The 25171-nt window shown below is 56.0% G+C and overlaps 12 protein-coding genes across 12 annotated transcripts; 5 read left to right on the top strand and 7 right to left on the bottom strand.

Moving 5' to 3' along the window:
* Window positions 1-87: 87 nt before the first annotated feature.
* On the bottom strand, window positions 88-1568 carry SCHCODRAFT_02365748 (uncharacterized protein). The gene is made up of 3 exons (XM_050342486.1): window positions 1194-1568; window positions 927-1138; window positions 88-866 (listed from the first exon to the last, which is right to left on the bottom strand). The coding sequence occupies exons 1-3, from the start codon at window positions 1494-1496 to the stop codon at window positions 311-313; spliced, it is 1071 nt and encodes a 356-aa protein (XP_050198814.1). The 5' UTR covers window positions 1497-1568; the 3' UTR covers window positions 88-310.
* A 195-nt stretch (window positions 1569-1763) lies between these two features.
* Window positions 1764-3129, top strand: SCHCODRAFT_02703746 (uncharacterized protein; the record flags this gene model as incomplete). Its single annotated transcript, XM_003029290.2, has 4 exons — window positions 1764-1874; window positions 1927-2002; window positions 2056-2192; window positions 2239-3129. 4 exons carry the CDS (start codon window positions 1764-1766, stop codon window positions 3127-3129), a joined length of 1215 nt encoding a protein of 404 aa, XP_003029336.1.
* Window positions 3130-3822: 693 nt separating this feature from the next.
* Window positions 3823-5469, bottom strand: SCHCODRAFT_02634267 (uncharacterized protein). The gene is made up of 6 exons (XM_050345809.1): window positions 5215-5469; window positions 5036-5153; window positions 4664-4984; window positions 4409-4611; window positions 4154-4355; window positions 3823-4093 (listed from the first exon to the last, which is right to left on the bottom strand). The coding sequence occupies exons 1-6, from the start codon at window positions 5434-5436 to the stop codon at window positions 3987-3989; spliced, it is 1173 nt and encodes a 390-aa protein (XP_050198815.1). The 5' UTR covers window positions 5437-5469; the 3' UTR covers window positions 3823-3986.
* A 540-nt stretch (window positions 5470-6009) lies between these two features.
* SCHCODRAFT_02509575 (P-loop containing nucleoside triphosphate hydrolase protein) lies at window positions 6010-9028 on the bottom strand (the record flags this gene model as incomplete). Its single annotated transcript, XM_003029687.2, has 14 exons — window positions 6010-6186; window positions 6270-6452; window positions 6503-6788; window positions 6845-6960; window positions 7180-7386; window positions 7435-7486; window positions 7537-7679; window positions 7731-8022; window positions 8074-8216; window positions 8267-8312; window positions 8366-8469; window positions 8519-8642; window positions 8693-8758; window positions 8841-9028. The coding sequence occupies 14 exons, from the start codon at window positions 9026-9028 to the stop codon at window positions 6010-6012; spliced, it is 2127 nt and encodes a 708-aa protein (XP_003029733.1).
* Window positions 9029-9656: 628 nt separating this feature from the next.
* Window positions 9657-11512, top strand: SCHCODRAFT_02634274 (uncharacterized protein). The gene is made up of 7 exons (XM_003029291.2): window positions 9657-9748; window positions 9806-10149; window positions 10201-10318; window positions 10371-10688; window positions 10744-10967; window positions 11026-11227; window positions 11282-11512. The coding sequence occupies exons 2-7, from the start codon at window positions 9832-9834 to the stop codon at window positions 11380-11382; spliced, it is 1281 nt and encodes a 426-aa protein (XP_003029337.2). The 5' UTR covers window positions 9657-9748; window positions 9806-9831; the 3' UTR covers window positions 11383-11512.
* Window positions 11513-11536: 24 nt separating this feature from the next.
* On the bottom strand, window positions 11537-13779 carry SCHCODRAFT_02750924 (T-complex protein 1 zeta subunit). The gene is made up of 8 exons (XM_003029688.2): window positions 13664-13779; window positions 13564-13615; window positions 13224-13504; window positions 13011-13173; window positions 12768-12963; window positions 12459-12719; window positions 11854-12408; window positions 11537-11803 (listed from the first exon to the last, which is right to left on the bottom strand). The coding sequence occupies exons 1-8, from the start codon at window positions 13724-13726 to the stop codon at window positions 11719-11721; spliced, it is 1656 nt and encodes a 551-aa protein (XP_003029734.1). The 5' UTR covers window positions 13727-13779; the 3' UTR covers window positions 11537-11718.
* Window positions 13780-13874: 95 nt separating this feature from the next.
* On the top strand, window positions 13875-15811 carry SCHCODRAFT_02634281 (NAD(P)-binding protein). The gene is made up of 11 exons (XM_003029292.2): window positions 13875-14260; window positions 14325-14356; window positions 14421-14509; window positions 14564-14665; window positions 14718-14797; window positions 14858-14958; window positions 15018-15053; window positions 15107-15125; window positions 15176-15360; window positions 15416-15448; window positions 15499-15811. The coding sequence occupies exons 1-11, from the start codon at window positions 14088-14090 to the stop codon at window positions 15585-15587; spliced, it is 939 nt and encodes a 312-aa protein (XP_003029338.1). The 5' UTR covers window positions 13875-14087; the 3' UTR covers window positions 15588-15811.
* A 1516-nt stretch (window positions 15812-17327) lies between these two features.
* On the bottom strand, window positions 17328-18341 carry SCHCODRAFT_01324856 (uncharacterized protein). The gene is made up of 4 exons (XM_050341450.1): window positions 18315-18341; window positions 18165-18259; window positions 17597-18112; window positions 17328-17521 (listed from the first exon to the last, which is right to left on the bottom strand). The coding sequence occupies exons 2-3, from the start codon at window positions 18181-18183 to the stop codon at window positions 17712-17714; spliced, it is 420 nt and encodes a 139-aa protein (XP_050198816.1). The 5' UTR covers window positions 18184-18259; window positions 18315-18341; the 3' UTR covers window positions 17328-17521; window positions 17597-17711.
* A 316-nt stretch (window positions 18342-18657) lies between these two features.
* SCHCODRAFT_02634283 (cytochrome P450) lies at window positions 18658-21257 on the bottom strand. Its single transcript, XM_050345810.1, has 16 exons — window positions 21009-21257; window positions 20842-20957; window positions 20753-20787; window positions 20630-20689; window positions 20438-20578; window positions 20271-20387; window positions 20194-20221; window positions 19963-20144; window positions 19792-19915; window positions 19708-19742; window positions 19546-19659; window positions 19460-19497; window positions 19367-19400; window positions 19181-19316; window positions 18869-19127; window positions 18658-18815 (listed from the first exon to the last, which is right to left on the bottom strand). The coding sequence occupies exons 1-16, from the start codon at window positions 21110-21112 to the stop codon at window positions 18776-18778; spliced, it is 1563 nt and encodes a 520-aa protein (XP_050198817.1). The 5' UTR covers window positions 21113-21257; the 3' UTR covers window positions 18658-18775.
* Window positions 21258-21597: 340 nt separating this feature from the next.
* On the bottom strand, window positions 21598-22514 carry SCHCODRAFT_02634287 (40S ribosomal protein S30). Its single transcript, XM_003029690.2, has 4 exons — window positions 22421-22514; window positions 22249-22366; window positions 22157-22198; window positions 21598-21955 (listed from the first exon to the last, which is right to left on the bottom strand). The coding sequence occupies exons 1-4, from the start codon at window positions 22428-22430 to the stop codon at window positions 21934-21936; spliced, it is 192 nt and encodes a 63-aa protein (XP_003029736.1). The 5' UTR covers window positions 22431-22514; the 3' UTR covers window positions 21598-21933.
* A 141-nt stretch (window positions 22515-22655) lies between these two features.
* On the top strand, window positions 22656-23687 carry SCHCODRAFT_02634288 (40S ribosomal protein S8). The gene is made up of 5 exons (XM_003029293.2): window positions 22656-22704; window positions 22758-22996; window positions 23051-23155; window positions 23210-23443; window positions 23497-23687. Exons 1-5 carry the CDS (start codon window positions 22701-22703, stop codon window positions 23548-23550), a joined length of 636 nt encoding a protein of 211 aa, XP_003029339.1. The 5' UTR covers window positions 22656-22700; the 3' UTR covers window positions 23551-23687.
* Window positions 23688-23916: 229 nt separating this feature from the next.
* On the top strand, window positions 23917-25122 carry SCHCODRAFT_02634292 (uncharacterized protein). The gene is made up of 4 exons (XM_003029294.2): window positions 23917-24496; window positions 24548-24628; window positions 24681-24802; window positions 24856-25122. The coding sequence occupies exons 1-4, from the start codon at window positions 24239-24241 to the stop codon at window positions 24962-24964; spliced, it is 570 nt and encodes a 189-aa protein (XP_003029340.1). The 5' UTR covers window positions 23917-24238; the 3' UTR covers window positions 24965-25122.
* The last annotated feature ends 49 nt before the right edge of the window (window positions 25123-25171 follow it).

Below are 25171 nucleotides of genomic sequence, written 5' to 3' on the forward strand. Positions count from 1 at the left end.
AGATGGAGCGCGCTGCCGCCGGCTTTGCGATCGCCGCGTCAGAGCTTCAGCGTATTAATCCCAGTGTATTTGTACAGTCTATCCCTCGTAGCATTAATGTTGTATAGTTGACCTAGTATTGTATCGATATTGTGCGTCAGCGTAGCCTGTGTGAGCGCGGGGTGCTCGTAGTAGTGCGTGATCAGGTGAAAGTAGGGCAAGGGGAGGTCGTTGTTGTTGTAGTTAAGCAGATTCTGAATGCTTCGCGCATGGCGCACGGCGAGAGAGGAAGTGGCAGCGACATGGACGATATCTTGATTTCGAATGGCGACTACGGCCTGCGCGCTCGAGTCGGTGACGCCCTATGTAGACCGTCCGGGAGCGCCTTCGAGAGCAAGGCAACCCACGCCATCGAGTTCGACGGAGATATCTTGCGCGTGGAGGCCATAGCGCTGCGAGGAGGTGAGAGGGTACAGGGAGCTTCCTTGGGAGGTACGCCAGACTGGACCGAGTGCGCTTGTTCGCCAGAGTGAGTTCGAGCAGGAGCGTAGCTAGCGGAGACCGAAGAGCGGAGAGTGTCGTGATGGCGTATAGTGCGAGCGTCTAGAGCGCGAAGAGGGACTTGAGGATACAGACGTTGAAGTGGGTGCTGAGGAGCGCGGTGGTAGGGAGACGGGCGGTGCGGAGCTGATTGGCGCCGAATAGGTCCAGGTGCGTGAAGTGATCCACTGCGTCGCGGACCGCGAGTACGTTGCTGCTGAGGAGCGGAGGCGGATGGTGCATGGGCGTACTTGTTGTCTTCAGGCGTAATGTGCGCGACAGGGCCCGCCAGGGAGACCACCTTGGCTATGGGTTGCGGACCGTGTAAGGCGCCATGAATCACTTCGCTGGAAGAGCACATAGGTTGATGAGGCAAGGTAAGAATCGGAGAGCAAAGGGATACGCACTACGATGCCAGAGTGGGACAAATCATCAACATGACCGGCAACAAGCTCTCCATCGCCCAGTCGTAGGTAACGCGCATCCCAGGGCATTCAGATTCAACAATAGCGATGGTGATATAAAGGCGAGAAGGACTAGAGTGATCGGAGTCGGGGTAGGTATGAGATCGGAGTTCAGCTTCGATGACCTCGGTAGAGCTGAGGCCGTCGACGAGCGCCTGAAAGGACGACAGATTAGAGATGAGAGCCGAGTACACTTCCGCAGCAACGCACATTCCGGACGCAGTCAGACACCCTCTGCAAGGCGGGGCACGATTCCACAACATCCCACAGAACCTCGATGAAAGCCTTCCGACCAGCTGATGAGAGGTCGGCGGCGCTGTCGTGGTCTTGCAGAGCGCCTTCAAGGCAGCCCCGCATGCTTCTAGAGAGATCGTCATCGGGGATGAAGTCGATGCACGATGGTCGCTGCTTCGCCTTGCCGATCTTGCTCCAGGTGCGATAGAAGAGAAGCGCTTCCTCCTCGGCTTGTATGCTCATGAAGTGACGAGGGGGTGCGTAGGTGGAGGCTGGCATGATAAGTTGCTGGAGAGAAAGGTAGATTCCGTGCTGCTTAAGCAGATAAGAGGTCTGTGGCTAGTGTGGTCGAAGTTCGGACTGAGAGCGATATGGATTTCCTTCACGAGTCGGGAATGGTTTGGAATCCATTGATCAGCCATTGTTCGGATGATCCCGAATCGGGCCGGCGCCTATTCGCGGGCCGGACTTGCCGCCAGCGCTCGAGCGCCTTGCATTTTCCCTCCCCCCGCCGCCCATCCCCTCGTCTTCGCCTCCTCGTTCAGAATGCCCCCTTCTATGATATCGACCTCTATCTCTACCCAGGAAGACATGGAAGCTTTACCAATCATCGACTACCGCCTCATCAACCTGGACACAGGCTACTATCGTCGCCAGGTCTATGAATCTCGTGGCGCGCGCGAGCCTCTCTCATCGTGCAGCTCGACAGATGGAACACTTCGAGTACTACTGGGGTATGGAGAAAGGGACACTTGATCTCTCGACACCGCTGAACCATATACAACGTGCGTCGCTCAGTCCACCTCGCGTTTACGATCCTAACATCTCCTGCACCTAGTTCGCAGCGACATGGCCGAGCGTATGGACAACTCCGAGTGGGCTATCCTTCTTACCAAGAAGACACTTGACACTATCAAGGCCTTGACCGAGTTCAATACGACCGCAGGCATGAACAAAAGGAAGCACTTCACCGCAGTACGTTGCGCTCCTTATTCCTGCATTCAGATACTCACAACCCTAGGAACTTCCAGAACAAGAGTACGAATATGAATTCCTGCCGCTATCCATCACCAGGCGAGACCGACCGTCGATGTACCTCAAGCGAGGCTTGACGGTCAGGACGATCAAGAAGGCGTATTCCAAGATGCCGCGTATCAGGTCTCGCGCACATCCCCTCTTCGTGATCTTCCACGCATATCATCAAATCCTGTCTGGTTATTCGCTCTCGGGCGCGAAAGCGGAGCGACTTATCCACCTTACGAGTGCCGTGATATGCCCATGGAACAAGTCACCACCTGTCGAGTTCACCGTGGGGCCCGATGTCTGGCAGAAACACCGACATCCTTCTAGCGATGACGGTTCCGTTGCGCGTGCCCAGCTGAAGACCTGCAATCCTTCGCGCGGGCAGAGGCCGGAGCGCGCCGCACGCAAGTCTACTCGCGCCCCTTCTCCCCAGCTCAAGCATCACCAGGACAGGCCCTCCATCTATGACCATGCACAGCGACGGCCATCTCCTCCCAAATCAGCCGTTCTTCCTCGAAGTGCCCGAGCTTCCGAGTCCGGGTCCTCTGACAGCGTCGTCGATGTCAAGTTCTCGCCGACCGACCTCCGAGACTGGCTGGAATCTATCAGCCCTGAGCCGAAGTCCAAGTCGAAGAACGCTTACCCCCCTTCACCAAAATGCGACGCCGTTCTTGCGCGGTATCGCAAGGAGTCGGCTCGCGAGCCTCGAAATGCACTCCGCGTCACCCTGATGCTCACGACCAGCGGATTGGTGGGTGGGGGCAACTCCGAGACAAGTCGCTCCATCTATTGTAGCAACGACTGGACGATGAATATCTATGACAAGTGCCTATGGTCGTCGAATCCTCCCGAGGGAGCCCAATTCGACTACATCGACCTCATCCCATAACCCTCAAGCACCCTACGAGGCTCGTTCGGACGACACTCCTTGCTCTTTGATTATCCCGCCATGCTGCAGATCATCGCGATAGCTCCGACGGTGCGCTCAGCCACGTATGAGCTCCCCAACACCGGCACGCGACGGCGGACCATGCAGTTCCCGCGACGCCCTCCCTTCGCCGCGCTGCTGTGTATGCACATGTATGACCAACCGACCTACGGGTCCGGTACGAGCGTCATGTAGCTAGGCGGCAACATCGCACGCTCCGCGGAGCCCGCCTTCTTCGACTTCCGGGGCTATTTGCGCGGACCGAAGCTCCTTGCATCTTCGGGCCACGCACTCGACTCGATCGCCTCATGTGCGGGAGGATCGCCCTTGCTCCTACGTACGAGAAGAGGACGTTTGGAATGTCCATGCTGCTTGCGCGAGCCAAGAGGATGTGGACACGGGCCGTGCACGTAGCATAGATGGCTGTATACTCTAGCATTTCTGAAAATGGTGAGGCGGTAGCACAGGTTTGCCATGGTCAGACCAACTGGTTATCTCTGCCATCTTGTCTTTTCTAGAGCTGCGTAGCGACACCGAGCAGGCCAAGGGGATGTCGAGGTCTGCGTAATATCCGAATGTGTATGCTTCCGTCGGCGGTCGCTCATCTACCTCCGCGCGGCTTAATCACACCGGCCTCTGCCACTGCGTTCAATGTTTCGTTCGAAAGCAACATGTTATATTCCGGCAGCTTATATTCGTGATGATTCTCTGTGAACGCAACAAAATACTCGAGTCGATCCTGTACGCAATAAGTCTGAACGGGCTTCAGCAGATATGTCGATCGCTTGTTTGTGATCTTCGCTCGCGGGGGCCGTTGACTAGATAGCCGCGGTCTGCTGGGCCTGCTGGTGCAGCTGATCAGAAAGCTGGTCGATCGTCGTCTGTTGCGCCTGAGTCAGGAAAGCGGCCTGCTGGTATTTCTGCACTGTATAGACTGTCAGTCGTGAACGCGCTAGAGGGGTTAAGGGAGAACAGCATAACTCACCGCTATTCGCGAGGTCATTCCACTTATCTACCACCTTCTGGTCGATGATGCCAGCGATGGCCGCCTCCGCCGTGCTGACACTCGAGTGTATCATGTTCTGGAGGCTGGTGAGGTCTCCGCTGATGGAAGACCAGATACCATGCATCTTCTGGATGGTGGTGATGGCGGGCTGAATCGCAGCAAGGAAGCTCGTCAGATCTGTCTGGAGACAAATTAGTTCTCGCTATACCGGGACACGGATGAATGGGAGCGCACATCGACGGCCGTGAGGTCAGCGATGACACGGGTATCGTCCGTCACCTCCGCGCTCTCGGTGCTGATGTCCGACTTGAGGGTGTCGATGTCGTCGGCAAGCTCAGCGGCGGCGTGGCCAAAGATGCCAGCAACGACAGAGGCCGCGATGATGCCCCAGAAGGGAACCCAGGCGTACGTGAGGGTGGTACACGCAACGATCTTGTCTGGGATCGTGATCAGAGGCTTTGCCATAGCAGAGCAGCGGTAAGCATATACCATGCTCGTACGCTGCCTGATCGGCCGCGAGGGTCTGACGGTCGCTTTGGAGTCTCGCCTTCAAGTCAGCCAGGCTGCCGGTTTCAGCAGTAATCGCGTCTTCAACGGCCTTCTGCCGCGCCTGCAGGTCCGACTGGTCCTGCATACACTGCGTCTCGAAGTTCTGTAGGTCTGTGACTGCCGTCTCGGCCTTCGTCAAGATACCAGCAATCGCCTGAACTTGGACGTTGATGAGATCGTCGACTTGCTGCGTGATCTTGTTCTTGTCGTCCGTAGTATTGCTGGTATTTGCGAAGCTCCTGATCAATTGAAAGATGCTGGCTAAGGCGCCAAGTTAGTCGCGTGATTAACAGGTATAACAGCTTATCGTACCGTACAGCGAGTCATCGACAGTGCCCCCAGCGTTCTGGGCATAGCTGTATACGTCTGCGGCGATGTTCACTATAGCCGGATACGTCGTGTTCTTGAACGTGTTGCAATGGGCGGAAACCTACACGTGCATCAGTCAAGCTCGCAAACGGCGACATAAATGATATATCGGCGCGGCTCACCGTCTTATACTCATCAACCAAGTTGTCGATGACAGTAGCATACTGGGTCATAGCGCTGTCAGAGATGTCCAGGCGCGTCTGGTAGTCGGCGGGGGTCAGAGGCAGTAGCGCGCCCGACCACAGGTACTTCAGGAGATTGTACATGTCGTCCTGCTGTAGACAGTAGTTGCCGTCGCTGTCGACAAGAGCGCCGGGAGACATATCGGGGGTGGTGGAAGACATGGCGTTTGGTGAAGACTCGTACGCAGGTCGAAAGAAGGGGTCTGTTGAAGAGGTGAACCGCAGACGGCGTCTTATATAGAGTAGAGGGATTGATTGGGTCAACTGACGCCTCACCAACTTAGTGCCATGCGCGAAGACCAGCTTAAGGCGCCGGTCTCCACCCTCGAAGGCTGTTGTTTTCGAATGGAAGGTAAGATCTTCAGCACCGGCCGGTGGCACTGAAGCACCAGACCCTGTGAGCTGGCTAACGGTGACGCGTAGCCCTCAGCTGAATCGGAACTTTGTGAATCCTGCCGGTGGAAGAAGAACTCCTACTGTCAATCGTGGATAGCTATGCAGTCAAATCCGGCTAGAAAGAAGAATGGGGAGACTGCCTTCGATCAGAGCATCTTGCCGAGCTTATTAGAGGGTCGGTGGCTGCGCTAGGCGAAAGCTGGAAGCATGACGCAGGGTTAATACCGAGGAAGTATCGGGATGTGGCCCTGGCAGACGATGATCATTGATGTTTCCTTTTCTTTACCACTTCTGGTCCTCGCTATAGCTGAGAACTGTACAAGACCAGTTTCCCAGACTTCAGTCCAAGCCACCGTATCGCACGTCAGCGTGGGCCTCCAGCCACGCCAACCATTCTTTGAGGTACGTGCCGCCGTATGCCACCGTCCCGGAGTCGCCGACGACGCAAAGCTGCCGCTTGGCTCGGGTCATGGCGACGTTCATACGCCGCTTTTCTTTGAGGAAGCCAACTTCGCGCTACAAGAGTATCATCAAGACTGTATCCACGACCGACGTTCGAGATAGAAGGGCATCGCCCCAGAGGTTTCCCTCGAGCTTACCTTGTCGTTGCTCCGCACCATGCTTATGATGACTGCCTCCTTCTCGCGCCCCTGCATGCCGTCGACAGTCCCGATTTCGAGATCGGGCCCATGAAGTGGCCGAAGCAGCGACGTGAGCAAGCCGAGTTGCGCCTGGTACGGCGTGATGACCGCTATCTGCGATGGCAGGACACCGGCTTGTGTCTATTCGTACAGGGTCAATCTTCGGAAAGGAAGATATATAATATACTCACGAGCTCGCCGACCCAGCCCTTGACGATCGTTGCCTCATTCTCGTTGCAGCGGCTCCCCTCGTCGTTATCCCCTTCCAGGCGCTCGTAGTACTCGCACCCCGCCGTATCGAAGAAGACGACGGGTGAGGCGAGCGGATCGTCCTCATCCTCTCCTATACCAGCAGACTCGCGTGCAATCTGAACGGACGGCAGGTCGCGAAGGAGGCGCTTCGCGACGGAGGGGTCGGGCTGGAGTTTGCCGCCATAAAGTGCCTTGGAAGGAAAGGCGCAGATGTCTTCGTGCATTCTGACCCAAAAATCGCTCAACGTGGAGCGCACCGCTTGTGCAGACGTATAGCATACCTGTACTGTACTTTGAGCATACGTTTAATGCTCGGGCCATGCATTCTCTCGAGCCGGTCGAAAAGGGTTGTCTCCAGCGTGCGCGGCGGCCGAAGAATGGGTGTACGAGTCCGTTGCTTGGGTTGGGCTTTGGAAGCATCGGGAGCAGGGTCTGTTGGTGGTGCTGGCATGTCGGCCTCAGCCTCCTCTGTGTCATCCGCCATGCCTGCGTCGGCTCCATCGTCTTCGCTCTCTGAGGTAGGCGGCGCTTCTGCGACATCGTCCACCGTCACCACCTCGGGGCTGTCGTTCTTGGTCTTTGCATCCTTCGCGGTCGCGGGTTTGTCCTTCCCGACCTTCTTGTCCTTGCCCTTCTTATCGATCGAGAGGATGGTCGGCGGCAGCTGCATTGGATCGCCCGCCAACACAAGCTTCTTCGCCTTGAAGATAGGCACCCAGCAGACGGCTTCGACGGCCTGGGTCGCTTCGTCGATAATAACGGTGTCGAAGTCCAGAGACCGAAGTTGACGATTCCCTGCTGTGTGGCAGGTAGCGAGAACGACCTGCGAGGCGGGGTGAGTCTACGCTTGAGGAACTGAGAAGGACAGTACCTGAGCCTCTGATAGAACGGACTTGACCACGCCTCCTTCGCGCTGGCGATACCTAGGCGTCTCGATCAGATCTCTTCGGATGCCAGGACGACGCGGACGTACTCTTTCCGCAGAGCCTTGACCTCGTCCCACATCTTCTTGCGCTCAAGTCCTCGCGGAGCCTTTCCCTTTGCACCCTTCCCCTTCCCCGATAGTACGCCTAAAGCCGCCTCAAGCTCAGCTTTGACGTCCTTCGCGAGCGCAGCCTACGTCCGACTTAGCCACTGAGACCGCAACTGGGTATTATGTTGACTGACCGCATCCGTGCGACCTGCCTGAACTTCGAGTGTTGCATCGAGCACATCCTCGTTGGCCATGACGCGGGCAGGATGCCCTACCCGCGTGACCTTCAACCGCGACGTGCGGGAGTCCGCGGGAAGCGCCAACAGGCGCTCGAGGATATTGTCGACGGCGAGGTTGGAGGCACCGCATACGAGCAAGCGCTGGCCGCGAGCGCATAGCTGCCATATGAGCTCTATTAGGGTGTGCGTTTTTCCCGTGCCAGGTGGGCCGTGGATGCAAGCGACTTCGGGGGAGCCGAGGCAGAATCTGTGGAGAAATAATGTTGGGTGACAATCACTTCGAGCGGATGGAAGCTACCTAATGGCATCCTTTTGGCTGTCGTTCAGCGTCGGATCCAAGAACTCGAGATCGTTGACCGCAACTTTCGCAGACGGTGATGCCTGTCCGAGAAGAACGTGGTGCATGGTATTGAGGCGCGGGAATGCTTTATCGTCAGGTGGCTGTGAAATCTAACTCAGGGATTGTCGAGCCATTGGTACTAAATGCACACGTTGTCAGACGTGATCTTCTCTAAAGTATCGATAGCTTTGTCCATTCTGTGAGTCGAACGTCAGTAAATGCACGGCTGATTGGAGAGGTTCCAACATACCTATCGTAGGTAACATTATTTGCCAGCTTGACCAGCCGCAGGCGATCGGGGAGATCAAGCTCTTCATCCGTGTCGACAGCGACAGTGATTCGCGTATCCGACATCTCAATCCAAAATCAGTATGACAGGTACGCAGAACGACATTGTGGATACCTTGTACACGACACCCTCAGCCACCTTCCCCTTGTATTCGGTAGTAGACGCTTGCTTTTTGCTTGCGCCCTTGGTTTTTGGTGTCGATGTAACATTAGCCTCGATACACGCGAGATCGCCCGTGCTGTACGGAATCATGAGGGCCACGTCGGAAAGTACAAAGAAGAGTCTGACCGTAGCGTATGAAGTGGGAATATCGGGCTAGCATGATGTGCGGAGGGTCTCTCCAGTTCAACAAGACTATCTTCTCATCCCGTCAGCAGAGGTTCTTCGCGCTCAAAGTAGAGGGTGATCAAGGAAAAGTGGTAAGGGACAGCCGCACGTTTTTCCACCTAGTCCAATGTTGATTGAGGCTACACCCAGATTTAGGAGCGCTAGGCCTTTGTGTTCGAGCAGCTTCGGGCCACAGTTTGAGAGGAGCAAGGACGAGCGTTCGATTTCCGCCTGACGCTCGGCAGACAGTAGCTGGCGCTGCCGTTCGATAAATCTGGAGAGGTTTGAGGTTGCCATGTTCAGCTTTGTTGGTCTCAATGAAGCTATTCAAGCCAAGTCTCCGACGCAAACGCGATGGTCTATGGCAAGTTGGGGGTGCCGAGGCCTCGGCAGAGTGGACATCGGCATTCCCCGATATGATTCCCGCGGTCGTGATTTCTGGAAATTCAGAGCTTGAACTTGAACACACAAAACCACCATGGATGCAATACTCTCATCTCGAAGTAATTGCGACCAGTCCGAGCTCTTCTTCTAGGCGACATCTACATTGGACGACCCCTGAGACCTATCATCTTGATATCGTGTCACTACCAGCAGCAGCGCACACTAAGGTGCTTTGGTACCCCTCCGGTGTATGAGCGGAGAACTGCTGTCCTCCTCAGTCCAACTCACAGCACGCGGCCATATTTTCACTCACGAGACTACTGCGGAGACCAATTTTTGACTTCCTACGCTCTAACGTCCGGTTTACGTCTGACTTAGGGGACGTGCTTTGGCTATTGCTAGCCCCAGTCTCCTGAACCATGCAATCTTCCCTAGTGCGGAATGACGATGACGCTGGCGAGTAAACACCTCGCCACTATAAGGCCTCACGGCGGGCTTTGCTCGCAAAACCGGCTCGAAGATGAATAACGAAGCTTGCTATCTATCGCCACTCATACGTTGGTTGGCACAAGTGGGGCGACTAACGCGCCTATTAGAAGGTTCTTTGAACTCCGCAGCGAGGGTGCTGACCTTGTACGGCTTGTTCATTGGCATGAAGTACCTGGCGGCACCACTGACCCTTATTCGCAGATTACTCGCCCGATTGGGAGCACTGCATGCAACGCTGGGCCGGTCTTCGTTCGCGTTTACAATATGAACCCGGGTTCTGGCACGTCGGCCATCTTCACTGTCCCCCTCACCTAAAGCCCATGTCTACTGCCCGATCTGTTGATCTGTCGCCCAAAGGCCTGCTCAGCGACAGCGGGAACTACGTCCTCCAGCAGGATGACATAGCGAGTCTCGCGAGATACGTCTGGGCGGGTGTACTTCTCCCAGGCGATACGGACACCCTTCAGCAGCGCCTGAATGTTTCGACTGCAACGATGAGAAAGCTCTCCGAAGTCGTGACGCCGCTGCTCGCAACCTTCAACGATGTAAGGAGTATCATAGCTCGCCTTGTCGCGCGAAGACTCACGAATATGCAGGTCAAAGCCCACTGCGAGACGTTCAAGGACAAGACCTACCCTAGCATCGTCAGCATCGCCGACGACATCTACAGCTATGCTCAGGATGCGGGTGGCACCGAGCAGAACTCCTACTATGGTGTGTTATCAGATCCGCGCGCCTCGTCATGCTGCTGATATGCTCGCCAAAGCGAACATCCTACGATGCATCCGCAGCTTGGCCACCGCCTCTTCAAAGCCGGAGAAAGACGATCTCAAGCAAACGATCGACAGCCTCTGCGACGGGTTGATCAAGAACGCCACGGCAATCCAGACGAAGATCCAGGAGGTCGTCGAGAATGTCAGCAAGTTTGGGGATCAGACCTACGAGGACTCCTCCGCACTGAAAGAGCGCAAGCTGGCCGTGGAGGACATGCTTACCTCGGACGCCGGATCCCTCGAGGCCCTTCAGCGCCAACTCGAGGAAAACCATACTGAACTTAAGGCAGACCAGGCCGAGTACGAGCACGGTAAGGGTGATCTTCGTGACGACGTCCACGCGCGTACGCTGACCATGCCCTGCAGACAGGATTGTGGCGAGCACGGCTCTCACTTACGCTTGGGTCCCCTTCTTGGGCGTCATCACCTCCTCAGTTGTGGCCGCTGCCAGTGGAAGGGCTGCCGCGGCGATGGCCGAACGCATCAAGCTGGTCAATCGGCTCATTGCAGAGGAGACGGACGAGGCCGGGAGCCGTACTGGAGTGGTTACGGACGAGAGGCGCATCGTCGCCGACCTCATTTCAGTGGATGTACGTCCTGACCTCACTCCATCCGCCAAAGTCGCATGACTGAGCCCTTTTTCAACAGATGGACTTCGACAGTCTGCTCGCCGCGGTCGGACCGGCCACCCACTTGATACAAGTGGTCCTGGCCGCCTTTCAGGCCATCTCTGGGCAGCTGGCAAACCTCAAGGACCTGGTGAACACCGACCCCAGCAAAGCGAATGCGGCCATCAAGAAGATAGTTGATTCGAAGGTGGTGGACGGGTGGAACGCACTCGCGAACGCCGGTTAGCACATCAATCCTTCCTCCATAATCGGTCGATACTGATCGTGCAACTCAGTCGACAAATATCGGGAGGCCGCCTTCGTCACTCCTGTGCAGGAGATCTCGTTGGACCAACTTTCTCAGCAGCTCCAGAAGCAGGTCGGCACTGCCGCTTGAACGGCTTGCTGAGCAACGCTCTCGTGCGCCATCTGCAAGAAATGAGATTGTTGACAACCGAACTGTCTGTACGGCGTGTATTGCCGATTATATCGCTAGTGAAACAGAGAACTCTTCATTTCTTTGCCCATGCTCGTATGCGGAGAAGCAGTGATGCGTCAACAGTATGCTCGCACAGGCATCAGGCCCGGGTTTCACTTGTGCGTCTTCATGGCAGAACCTTGATTCATCCACGAATACAGGTCGCAAGATTGCCCATCGCGCACGATTAAAGACGGTCAGTAAGATGAATACAATCGCTACAAGCACCTTCGACTATGATACAAATTTTGTTTCTTAGCCCGGACCGTCTGGCTTCAACGAACTCCTGCCCGCGCGCAGGATCTCGTCAGTCGACAACAGGTTGACAGCAATGACAGAGCTGGCACAATGGTCAGCACCCAATCGTAACCACAAGAAACTTCAACATACCATGAATGCAGCATTTGCCTCTTCACCCTGTAGTTGTCCCAAATCCCCTCCACCGTCGGGTCGAACGGCTCGCCAGACTCAAGATCGAGACCGACGGTGTTGCCATCCGCCTGCTCGTCCTGCAGCGCCACGATAGCATCCTGCACATCAAAGCCGCCGTTCTGCGCGAGCGTCTTCGGGATCACCAACAACGCGTCCGCGAACGCCTGCACGCCCATCTTCGCGCGCCCCTTCGCGCTGCGCTTCACCGGCCCTGCGAGGTGCGCCGCGCACGAGACCTCGAAAGCGCCCGCGCCGGGGATGAGCGCCTGGTCCTCAAGCGCGTTCTTCACCGCGCGCAGGCCGTCGCGGATGGCATCCTGAATCTGCTGAATGGTGTGCGCGTTCGGGCCCTTGATGAGGAGAGTGACGGATTTGGGGTCCTTGACTTCCTCAACGAAGGTGAACTTCTCCTCGCCGAGAGTGTGCTCGTAAACGAGGCCGGCCCAGCCGAGGACGGAGGGGTTGAGGTCGTCGAGGGAGTTCTGCGCCTCGCCACCGCAGATGAGCTGCAGGCTGAAAGGATTATGAGTACAGTGCCAATTTGCAGCACTGAGTGTGCTTACCGCTCCATGTTGCGCCTCTTTGCGCGACGCAGTGCGAGAATGCCGTTCTTCGCGAGCATGTCCAAGCTCATAGGATCAATACCCTTCTGGTTGATGATCACAAAGTTCTTCCGCTTCTCCTTGCTGTCGACGGCCTGGTCGCAGACAAGGTTCTTGAACTCGATGATCTTGCGGACTTTGTTGTCGACGGCTCTACGCTCAGCTTCGACAAGCTTTTCCCGCTGCTCAGCCGAGGAGTAGAAGAAGCCGGAGTTGACCTCGCTGGTGGAAGTGAGAAGCATGTTATATAGATGAGTTGTTTGGGCTCACGTCTTCTCGTATTCCAAGCTGACGTTCAGAATGAGGACGAAGGCATTCTCGACGCGTTTCGGCATGTCGGGGTGACGGGCACCGTGATCGAGGACGAGACCGCGCACGAGCTGCGTCTCGTTGGCTGTCCGATGTTGCATCTTCATGATCTCAACCATGTGCAAATCAATGGGCTCCCTCCACTGATCCTTCGCGTCTGCACGCGAGTGAGCCAGATCTAAAGGGTATGTCACGTCCACGTACCTTCTGGGGGAGGAGGACGACGGATCGCAAGGACAGCATCGACGACAGCGGAAGACAAGTGCTTGGCCATGGCACTGTTGACCTTGGTAGCCAAAGAGGTGTACGCGACGTTCACCAGAGTTGCGCGATCGAGCTTGGACGGCTGCTTAAAGGTGTCCAAGAACTACACAAAGCAGTTATTCAGATGCAACGCTCATGTAGCGGAATACACACCTTCAGCGCCTCCTTCTTCGCGAGATCGAAACCCTCTGCGATGACCGTAGGGTGGACGCCCTCGGAGATGTAGCGATCGGCCTGCTTGAGGAGCTCTCCGACGAGCAGTACGACCGATGTAGTCCCATCGCCGACCTGGTCATCTTGTGCGACTGCAGTACGCGCGATCATCGCCGCCGTCGGGTTCTGGATCTGCATCTCGGACAGCAAGACCTTCCCATCCTTGGTCATTTTGATCTGCCCAGCGCCATCGACCAGCATTTTCAGCGTTCCTCGCGGGCCTGTTCAGTAGATAGCATCCTCAGCAATGGTTCCTTCCAGTGGAACGCGCGACACGCACCGAGATTGCCCTTCACCACGTTCGCGAGACCCATCGCGCCCGTCGTGTTAACCTACGCAATCTTGAGTATTTCCACATCCAACTTTGGGGTTCCATGTACCTGGAGGGCTGCCGCCCTGCGGACGCTCTCCGCCTTTGGATTTATGAGCTCTATGCTAGACATCGCGGACGCGTGAAGAAAGATGGACGTCGACGACGCCTCCAAAAATCGACGCGTGCGCGTCGGCCTGATTTGGATGGTCCAAGCGGCTCGTCGTCCGACGCGCGCTCAGCGGGGCTAAGTAGTTGGCCCTTCCTTCTGCCTGCAACACCGCGGCCGCTGGAACACGCGCCATCTTACGCGCTCCGCAGCCAGCGAAGGGAGCCTCAGCAAAGTCAATGCCCACATCCCGCTTTCTCTGCGTTCTCGGGTGTTGAGATGCCCGGAACACGGCAATTCACGTTCCGGTGGGCGTGCGACGTGACCTGTCTAAATCATCGACGCAGGCGGAAAGCAATCACCCTCCTTCTTACTTCCGGACACCATGTCGGCCTACAAGACTTCGACTGCGAAGGGGGACGATGCCGAGGTCGCGTACAAGCGCACTGTGGCTCGTATTCAGCGCATTCAGAACCACCTTGAGCATGAACCCCGTGGGGGAAGGTTGAAGGGGAAGGTATGCATCGTCACCGGCGTGGGGTCGTTGAAGGGCATTGGGTGCGTTGGTTTATGCCAAGGCCAGCTGTGCACTATACTGACGCTCTCCTCACGCTCCGCCCAGTCGTGCGTCCGCTATTCGCTTCGCGCACGAAGGTATCCGTTCCCCTCGCCCCATCCCCCCGACGAGGGCAAGCCTAACACATGCGGTATATGTTAGGAGCGCGCCATCTATACCTTCTCGACTTCGACCCGACCAACCTCCCTGACCTCAAGTCGACTATCGAGAAGAAGTACCCCGACGTCAAGGTCAGTTGCCCTCACGTGCGACCTACCTCCCTCCCCCTCACCTCATAAATCCAGGTGACCACAATCCAAGCGGATGCCTCGGACGAGGCCGCTATTAAGGGTCTCTGCGACCGGGCAATCCAGGAAGAGGGCCAGCTCGACGTCTTCTTCGCAAACGTACGCGGGGTAGAGTTGTCCATCCGCCGCAAGCTCTTACGTCTCTTGCTAGGCTGGCTGGGCTTCGCGCGACCCTTTGCAGACCTCGTCGGTTGAGACTTACGAGAAGACTATGAGGATCAACGTCCGCTCGTGGGTGTCTCCCTCTTTGTGCCGCCGCATGCTATCGTAAATCGGCTAATGCGCCTCTAGGTGCTTCTTGGCTGTCCGCTATGCGTCGGAGGCCATGCTCCAGCCGAATCCTTCCGCTGGGAAGGATTTCAGCGGTGGCAGCATCATCCTCACTGCCTCAGGTATTTCTCTTCGCATCTTATACTTATAGTTGGAATACGACATGTTGACTTCGTTGCAGTCGCAGGTATACGCTCTGGCGCTGGTACTGTAGATTGTGAGTGCGATACTACGCACTTAATCCAGCGTCATTCGCTGATTCGTTTACAGACAGCGCTAGCAAGGCTGCGTACGTGCTTCGAGGCCTTCGCGCCAACCATATCCTGAGTACCCTCGCAGCGTCAACAGCATGGCAAAGACGGCCCCTTACCAGCTGCGGCGCACGGACATCCGAGTCAACAGCATCTGTCCTGGACTCATTGAAACCGGGATGACCGCGGACCAGTTCGAGTACGCTCAAGCGCGCGGGTCCACTGCGAAGATTGGGCAGCTCAATCCCTCTGGACGATTCGGTGTACCCGAAGGTGAGGAGAATAGTCCACTTCTTCCTCGACGCTGTATACCAACGCTTCACCCCAGAAATTGCCAACGTCGCGCTATTCCTCGCATCAGGTAGGTCTCCCTCATCGTCCGGTCGACCTTCCACTGACCAGGCAATGCAGACGAGGCAAGCTATGTGAACGGTCAGAACTGGGCCGTTGACGGCGGTCTATCCGCCTCTCACCCCGTTATTCCCGGCAAATGGGCTTGATACCACAAGCTAAACATAACAAACGTCTCGCACCGCGCCGTTGTCCATACCACGTGATACCATTAGGCGCGGTGCCATGTCGACGAGCGGTACATACACTGTAGTTACATAGGGGGAATCTGTACTTCTTGGACTAAGATGTAAGACAGGCGTGACAGTAGCTGTCCACGCCGGGAGGGGAAATGAATGATCGATACTGATATGGCAGGTTTTGTTAGCGGAAGCAGATCCCACACAGATGCTTCCGTTAATTTTCCTCCACGGAAGCAAGCTCGCCCGTGAAGTCAGCGTCGCGCGACATACACGCGTCCGCCTGCAACTCAGCGTGTTGGCCGGCGTGCAACGTTTTTTGGCCCTCTGATTGCGGCACAAAGGCTTTGACTGAGACGCGGAATATAGTGCATAGGTACAATGAAGAGACAGGGGCTACGCTATGTGGTCCCGACTGCAGGACCCGCCGCTCGATCGCGTGGGCGCGCATAATCTCGATCGGTAAAAATTGTGAGATCGGCGCCGTGGAGAGTAGGTGGAGAACAGACGGGAGCAACGTATTGACGAGACGAAGGTGCAGTAGAGCTTGTGCGTGCGCAAGGGATGTGGGCGACTACCGCAAAGAGTCACGACACGGGCGTTTCAAGCTACATGAAGCAACCACATCCAACTGGGCAGGCCTCTTCCATTCCTCATGGTATGTGCCCCCGCCGTCCGCTGCGTGACATCCCAGCGGTCAGACGTAGGCCACAATACCATGGGATGGAAGAGAGCCAGCCGAATGGGATCGGAAGCATCGGAGGTAGCGAAGAAAATGCTTCCGTGGATGGAGACAGATGATGGTGGAGGGACGGGGAGTAGCAGGTGCAAGGCCGTATTGAATAAGGTTGATTCGAGCGTGAATGTATGTCTTTTTCGCGGAGATTTACTTGCACGCCTTGCGCTCCCATTTGCGCCACAAAGCCGTAGGTGCACCCGGGGGTGGGGGATAGCAGATCGGGCCGCGGGGAAGGGCAGCGGAGGTCAGGAAACGAGGCGCGACGAGCAAGACCAGGGCAAAAGATGGGGACAAGACGATGACGGCGCCCGGGCTTTATACACTCGATAAAATACGCCCCTTCTTGAATGCAGAGATCGAGTTGGCAGATCTCTTGTTGTGATCGAAACTGTGCCATAAGCATTACATGTGTACACGATGCGTGCCTCGTCGCACGGGGCTGCTGCTTATGGTCTTTATCCCCGCCGTCTCGGATTCGCCGCTCAGTGCTTTTGTGTGGGACAGGCAGGCGTGTTCCCGAGCGGCGTCGTGGCCCTGAAATGCAGCGCTCGGCGAGCGGAACAACGTCCTGATTTTTTACAAACGGAGCCGGCAGGTGCCGACGCGCTGCAGGTGCCCGCACCCCCTTTGCTGGATCGACGAGCTCTACTCCCACACAGATGGCCTATCGTCCCGTAATGCCTGCCATCCCATGCAAGCCTGTCCTGCGAGCCAATCGGCACGACACGCGACGCTTACAAGCACATAATCGATTAACTTGCGATGATGCGCTGTCTACTGAGCAGAAGTACCCCGCGGACCGCTCGCGCATCGGCCCGGCCGCTCCCTACAAGTTACGCCATATTCAGACGCAGGAGAAGACCGTGTTCCCTGCCTGGGGAAGTAAGAGCAGTGGCGCGCGAACAGGAGACCTGCGTAGGACCTGCGTACTTTGTGAGTAACAGCTAGTTCATCCGACTAGGATAAGACATACTTCTTGGAAGAAGAGCCCCTAGAATGCGCCCGAGTAATATTCCACAGGCTCGTCCGTAACCTCCATTCTGATTCTGCCGACGTTAAGCGAGGGCGTGGCGTCTTACGCCATCCATTCTACAACAGGTTGGCGCGCCTGAAGGTCAAGCCAGCCACCCCGCTGCCGCGCCTTTCTTCTCGTACCCTTGTGATGCTGCGCAGAAATGAGCGCGTCCCTCGGTGGTTTACCCAACCGACGGGGCATACAGGTCTCTGGCAGGTCACATACCTGCTGCGCTGTCGCACGTAACTTTGCATCGATCCCAACCTGCAGCGCTAGTACGTATGACTGCAACGAAAAGCAAGTACGCCCTCCTTTGTCTGAATGGCCGCAGGAGACGGCGTTACGACTTTGTAGCCATCTTCAGCGCCTCCCAAGGCGTGTCGCTGTCATAGATTGGTCCTGGAAGAGGAGTTTCCACCCTCGGCAGTTCTGTTCGATGTGAGCGGACAACGTAAGGGTGATAGGCTTTTCTGCAGCCTTCCGCCAACCACAGCAGCCACGCGGAGCCTCGCATTAGACACGCTGCAAAAAAGCATACGGTAAGCGGTATTCCTGGGAGGTACGCGGGGGCAGACTGGCGCGAGGCTCCGCTTTTCCTGACGTGGGGCATGCTGGAGTACGTCCTTGGCCCGACGGTGTCCCGCTTTCGCAGCGTGTCCGCACGAGTGGCGACATATTTCGTTACTCGGCCGGCATGGCCTTCGTTTGCGAAAATGGGCCCTCCGCCAGCTTCACTGTCGGCTGAAGACGCTCCGAGTAAGCAGATGAGTATCTGGAATTTATTGGCCGGTACTTTGTCCGTCGCGGTTCATCCTGCAGAGTTTTCAAACGCTTCAACCTTGACGTTGCTTCACCAGATGCTTTAGGACGCTCGGAACGCGTTTGCTCCTGCCCATTAAACCTAGTTAGCATGTTACGAGCTTAGATTGTGGCGCTGACTCACCTACTTCATCTATCGAAGGTGCTGAAGCGTGTCAATAACGTTCAGGGCTATCAGCGCGAGGAACAGCAAAGGACGAATGTCCAAACGCGACCATTCATGGAAAGCTCATTGCCGTGATGTTCGATGCAGAATATGAGTACTCAGGCCCCCAGTGCGTCACCAAGTCCAGCGGAGAGCGTAGGCGGTATTTGCTGCCAGTAGTCCTTGCACGCGCTACGTAACCGTCCTGGTCAAATTCCACCGAACGCTCGGCACCGAACCACGCGCTTTGCCCGGGCCCGCCCAACTCGAGCCCACGATAAGTAGGTTCGAAGTTCGAACCGACCGATGCTCAAAGCATCGTCGACCAGAGGATATTCCGAGAGAAGTGTTGGACTAGCTGCCGTGGGCGCCATGCGTGAAGTATCAGACGACGAATTCCATTTACTTGTCCGCTACCTACATCCAAACGTCGAAGTTAGCTAATCCCTGCGACGGAACGTTAGGGGAACGCGCGCAGGCCTGCACAACACTTGGTCAGTATCCGCGCCACTCCGTGCAGAGGTCGAACGCACGTCAAAGTCAGCCCAACAGCCGTCTTGAGAACGCGCTCCTTGCGCTGCGCGAAGGTCTCCCCAGCAAACCTCGGTTCGTCCATCACCTCAAACTTGTACCTCAAGATGAGCGACACCATCATCGCGACTCCCTCCGTTTCGGCGAACTTGCGACCCAAACACGCTCGTGCGCCGGCGGAGAAGGGTATAAACGCGTCCTTGTTGAAGTCGCCGAGGAAGCGCTCTGGCCTGAACTCCTCAGGACAATCCCAGTAGATGGCTACCAGATATTTCAGCCTTGAGGCAGACTTACCAGGACAGGAAAATACGCACGATTATTATGCAAGCCGACGACCGAGAAGTGAACGCTCGTGCCTGCGGGGCAAGAGATCTCGACTTTGGACCCGTCCGAGAGACGATTGCTTGTGATGACTTGATCTTGCGTACTGACTTTGGGGATGGTAACGACCTGAGTCCGTAAGTATAGTCAGGCGAAGACGGATGCGGGAGCACTCGTACAGGAGGGAACAAGCGTAAGGTTTCGTAGATTACGCTGAAAGAGGCGTGAATGGATATTGGAGTCTAGACATCGTGGTTAAATGATTTACTCACGCGAGGGTGTAGGCGTATTTGTGCATGTCAGCGTACTGCTACAGATCGATTCAACGAAGGTCCATGTAACGAACGCAGATACGCACCGGAAGGTCGCCGCTCCCGGATGCCACAGCCTTGATCTCCTCGTAGACCTTCTCTTGCTTGTCAGGATAGAGCGCCAGGAAGGCGAAGGCGAAGCAGAGGGTGTGTGCTATCGTCTACAGGGGTTGTGAGTTTGAGTATATTCGAGGCGCGCGACCGCCCACCTCATGCCCAGCTTCGAGGAAAATGAATATGTTGGCTGCGAGGCGCGTCAGTCAATGAATTTTTAAAGAAGATAGAAAACGCACAGAGGATCTCCCTGTTGCTCATGACGCTATCGCCATTGTCAGTCTCCTCAAGCAGTCGGCTCAGCAGATCGTGTCGCTCTTCCTTGCTAGTCCGACGTTCGTCGATCATTTCGTCAATGTATGTCTGCGCCGTCGTCAGCCATTTTATTACGCCAGCAGACCAATGCGTACTTCAAGCTCGCTGAAAGCAGCCCGGATGCGGTGCAAGTCCCTTGTGATACTCGGGAACCAATCGGGGTAAATCAAGCGCACGGCGATATTCGTGCTGACGATGACCATGCACTCCTTGTACGAGAGTTGGTGACCTTTGGGAGCGGTGGCGTCGTCACCCCAGGACATGTTTCGCCCGAAACCTAGCACAAGGTCAGTTTGCAACTACAGGGGACCAAGGAACGACATTACCAGCGCCTCCGATCACATGCAGAGCACCCTAAGCGTATGCTTGAGCAAAGGGGCTGAAGAACAGGTTCATCACTCACCGAGAGCGTTATCTCGAGGAAGTTATCTACATGTACGACTTGTCCGTTTTTCCAGACGTTTTCGATGAGTTCGACAATGGTGCGCGTAGCCTCCGCCCAGACTAGGCGATTGTTATGCTGCCGATGGATGAGCTGGCAGTGCCGTATGGAATAAAGAATGCACTGACCTCTGAGAATGCTGGAGCAGCAACCTTGCGGAAGAACTTCCACTGGTCGAACTCGGAGGTGAGGATGTTAGGGCCGAACATATCCAAGAAACTATATTGTGCGACGCGCTTCGGGAAGCGCTGTCTGGCCCAGGCTGTTGTCTAAAGACGCGTTGGTAACGGTGCAGAACGGCATTCAAATGAAATAGATACCTTGATGGTTTCCGCATTCGCGATGTGGAGGACGGCTTCCGCATGAGGCCAGAAAGAAACCTAGAGCCTCGTCAGCAATCAGCCCGTGGAGCACATACCGTCCCAGGTTCGCTATCCACGTACCGCAGCAATCACGTCGCAGTCGGCTTCTTCGAAGACTAGGGGTAGTCAGTGAGCTATTGGGGACGCAATAAATAACCATAGGTACTCGCACTTGAACTTGGAGACCAAGTCGTACTGGACCCCGTAACCGATGGGCGGCTTGACAGGCAGGATGTTGGCCAGGGCGCCCATTTGGGAGAGGAGCGTTCTGGGTCCAGAGGCATGCCTAGTAATGTTGAGTGTATAGTTATGCTTTGAGAATAAATTCTTTACTGACCCTACGGACTGAAGGCATCTGCGTCCATCCAAAACGCGCCGAAGTACGTATATAGCTCCGACCGTCGCAAGGACGGTCTCAACGTCGCGAGTGTCGAGAGACATGTTAAGCAGAGGTGTCATTGCATCTCGAGCATGCGCCACGGGCTCGCCATATAAGAAGGTGACAGCCCGTTATGTCGCTGACGAGGTCACCGCGGGGGATGTCCGACTCCTACCCATTCCGTGCGTCCGGCTACTCCCGCCAGCCAAGCCGTTGTTTCTCACTTAGGAACAGCTGAAAAGACATCGGAGGTTCTGGAAGCCAAGTACTTTCGCAGTGGCGCGTGATGGCGGGAGGCTCGCGTTTATTTTTCTGTATTTGGTCGCAGTATGGACATTGTTGTCTGCTGTTTGTCCCTTCTCCATAATTGTTTTGCACGCCCTTTTTCTACATTCCTCGCCTCAACACCTCAAGTCATAAGACAGGTAAATGCAGTAGAACGTCTGTAGGGGACTTGAGACAGTCGGTGCTGCGTGCATCGCTATGAGTCTCGGTCCATTGAAGTCCTTGGGATACGCCGCACCCATTGACTCGGGAGTTGCTCGGATTTAGGTCCAGTCAGTCTTGTTTGGTGAGATGTGCTACGACAGGCGCAAATCATTCAGTATACTTGAGTGAGCACTTCCGGGAGCCCTAATCACAAAAGACAATTCTTCGAGCACCGGGCGCTCGACTCAGGGTGCCGGCAGTCATCCGTCTGCGCATTGCTCGATCGCATGTAAAATACAGGGAGATGGAATGTGCATGATCATAGCAAGCCGCATAATATAGGCGAAAGCATAGTAAGACCCCGACCAACCAAGGCCGTCAGGCGGTGGTGAAGGACCGCGATACCCAGGGGCGTGAACCTCGCGCGCACTGCGCAGGCCGTCCAACGAGGCATTTACTTCTCGGGGTTCGGGTTCCTGAAGGTGGAGGTTAGTGACATGTAGGGTATAGCGATATAGGATGAGACGAGGGAAGGGTCAGATAGGAGCGAAAGACGTTTTGATGCTTGTTTGTCAACACGATAGTTTCAGTGTGAACTATGCTTGATTTCGAGTATCATCAGGAGAGCACGAGGACAGGAAATGCGTCGCAAGAGTGGAAGACGAAGAGACACGCACATTCTCCGCTTGCCGCCAGGGAGAGTAGTGACATTGACGAAGCTGGATGATTCATCAGCGTCGATCAGGGAGGATGGAAGTGCGCTACACACCGGCGGTTGTACAAGATGCGCTTCTTCGCGCGGCCCTTGGGCACCTTCTTCTTCTCCTGCTTCTCGACCTTGGGGGTCTGCGACTTGACCTTACCGGCACGGGCAAGGGATCCGTGAACTAAACGGATGATTAATCGGACATACGAGCCAGGTTTCACCACGACAAGCGCACCTTTTCCCATATTGTCTGATGTAAAGGCGGCGACGGTCTATCTGGGTAGACCGATGGACAGCGGCGGCGAGGAGTGCGGGGACTTGCGGCGGTCGCTCTTGAAGCTGATAGCGTCGCCTCGATAATTCTCCCTGTCTGACTAAGCGCCAACGCGGGATTTGCCGCGCGGCAACTGCAGCAACTGACATCACGTGCAAATGTGGCTGCTATACACGCACGTGACGTCCTGTTCCGGCTACGCTTTTGGGATCGTCGCCGCCATCGTCAAGACCGCCTCAAGATGGGTGAGTGCTGCTGGTCGTTGGTGCCGTCGTTCCCCTTGCTGATGATGTGCAAGGTATCTCGCGCTCCTCAAGGCACAAGCGCTCGGCCTCCGGAGCCGCCCCGATCCCTTTCCGCAAAAAGAGAAAGTTCGAGCTCGGTCGCCAGGCTGCGAACACCAAGCTCGGTGCGAAGCGCGTCCGCACTGTGCGTACCCGCGGTGGCAACCAGAAGTTCCGTGCCCTTCGTCTGGACACGGGCAACTTCGCCTGGGGCTCGGAGCATGTTACGCGCAAGACTCGTCTGATCGGTGTCGTACGTGCACAGTTGATACCTGCGGCAGATCTCGCTTTACTGATTGATCTGAAGGTCTACAACGCATCGAACAACGAGCTTGTCCGTACAAACACCCTTGTCAAGAGCGCGATCGTTCAGGTCGATGCCACCCCCTTCCGTCAGTGGTACGAGGCGCACGTACGTTCACTTACTTGTCAGTATGTATTTCATAGTTGACATATCCACCTTCAGTATGCCCAGCCCGTGACCAAGAAGGGCAAGCAGCACGCCCCGGCACCTGAGGCTGAGGACAAGAAGCTGTCCAACCACGTCCAGCGCAAGCTCACCGAGCGCAAGAAGGACGCCAAGATCGACCCCCTTCTTGAGAGCCAGTTTGCCGCTGGTCGTCTCTACGCTGCGATCTCCAGCCGGCCAGGCCAGTCCGGCCGCGCTGATGGCTACATCCTCGAGGGCCAGGAGCTCGAGGTACGTCCTCATGTCCGTCTCCTGCTTCCCAAGCAATGCTAACAAGTCTGCAGTTCTACGTCCGCAAGCTCCGTGCTGGCAAGCAGAAGCACGCCCACAACGCGTAGGCGTATCGTGGCATTGTACTTCTTACTATGACGAGCAGGGCACTATGGAATGATGGGGTACAAAATTTAGCACTCGACTTGCACTCATCACCCTCTGTATGATCCATGATTATTACCCTATGCACCTTCCATGCCTCTCCTGTGTGTGATGATTGTGAGCTCAACCTCAAGCTTCAAGAATCTCGACCTTCTCAAAATCAACGAACGAACTCGCGAGACAGTGAATCTTTCGACGGCCGTAAAGGTGCGCGACCTGCACAGCCAGTCCTAACTGCAACTCAATGAAGTAACAGAGGCAACGTGGGAATATCGGGCTCGGTTTGTGTATCGAGACGGGTGATGTGCCGTCGGTTGTGTTGCCCTTGAGATCTTCCGACCATCGACGATGTGGCAGTGTCACCTGGACGGTCGTTCCTGTCGAAAAGCACGAGGTTGCCGCCCGATCTCCTCGACGAGTCGGACGAGGCGGTGAACGCTTGCCGCAACGCAGAACAACGCGCACACGATGTCAATGTTTCGGGACTGGCCCCAGAGTCGGAACTCTCGGTGGGTCTCCTGTCGGTGATCAGTATAAATGCGAGGGAGTACGGTGGGTGTAGACCAGACTTGACGACCTCGTCTTTCGTCTATACCTTCCACCACGCCCAAACCTCCTACCTTCCTCCCTATCCAAGTTCGCCACCTAATCATGAAGTTCTCCCTCTTCGCCACCTCTCTCTTCGCCTCTGTCGCCCTCGCCGTCCCCTCACCCAGGGCCGATGGATGCTCTGCCAATGGCGGCGCCTGCTATTCTGCCACCCATGGGTTCTCGTACCCCGACAAGGAGCAGTACCAGCGTAACCTTATGGACGCATGCACCGGCAATGAAGCTGCCGTCAACGGCACTGGCAACCTTTGGGGCAACAAGGCCTGTGTCGCCGTAGCTGCTAGCTCCAACAAGATCTGGGTGAGAACCCCTCAAAGACGTCTCATCCTTGGTGTTCTCATTGCAATATAGCCCGAGACCGTCCAAGGCCTCGCTGCATGCAAGAACATGGACATCGCCTGCCAGAACGAGCAGCCCAGCCTTGACTACAACGTGGGTATCACTTGTTTCCCCTCGCTCCTTCATCGATTGACCCTCGCCTCAGATCTACGCCGGCATCGTCGGTGACTGCGCCTGGGAGCCGAACGGCTGCCCCATCACGCAGCAGAACTACATTGACTTCATCTACGGCACATTGAGCGACATCGGTTCTGCTGACTGGCCGAGGTATGTCTCCTTCACGCATCGACTTGGCAATCTTCCGCTGATCCTCTGCGAAGCAGCGTCGACACCCTGCTCTCCACCGGCTGGCAGCCGATCCTCGACTGGGCCAAAACTGGCGACACCATCCCCTACACGAACTTCAACGACTTCCTTCACTACGCGTAACGCACGAAGTGACGAACTGGCTCATGGACTATAGCATACCCTATCAACGAACGCATAATGTGAATTCTCGATGGACTTCGTAGCTTTGTACTTGGGTGCAGTAATGGTACTACGCAAGCAATGGCAAACTGAGCGAGTTACTGGCTCTGGATTCCCCTCTGTTCGTCCGCTGTCCTGTCATAAGCCAATTTGCTCGTGTGCACCTCA

This window comes from Schizophyllum commune, assembly GCF_000143185.2.
Source record: "Schizophyllum commune H4-8 unplaced genomic scaffold SCHCOscaffold_9, whole genome shotgun sequence".
Classification (NCBI taxonomy): Eukaryota; Fungi; Basidiomycota; class Agaricomycetes; order Agaricales; family Schizophyllaceae; genus Schizophyllum; species Schizophyllum commune.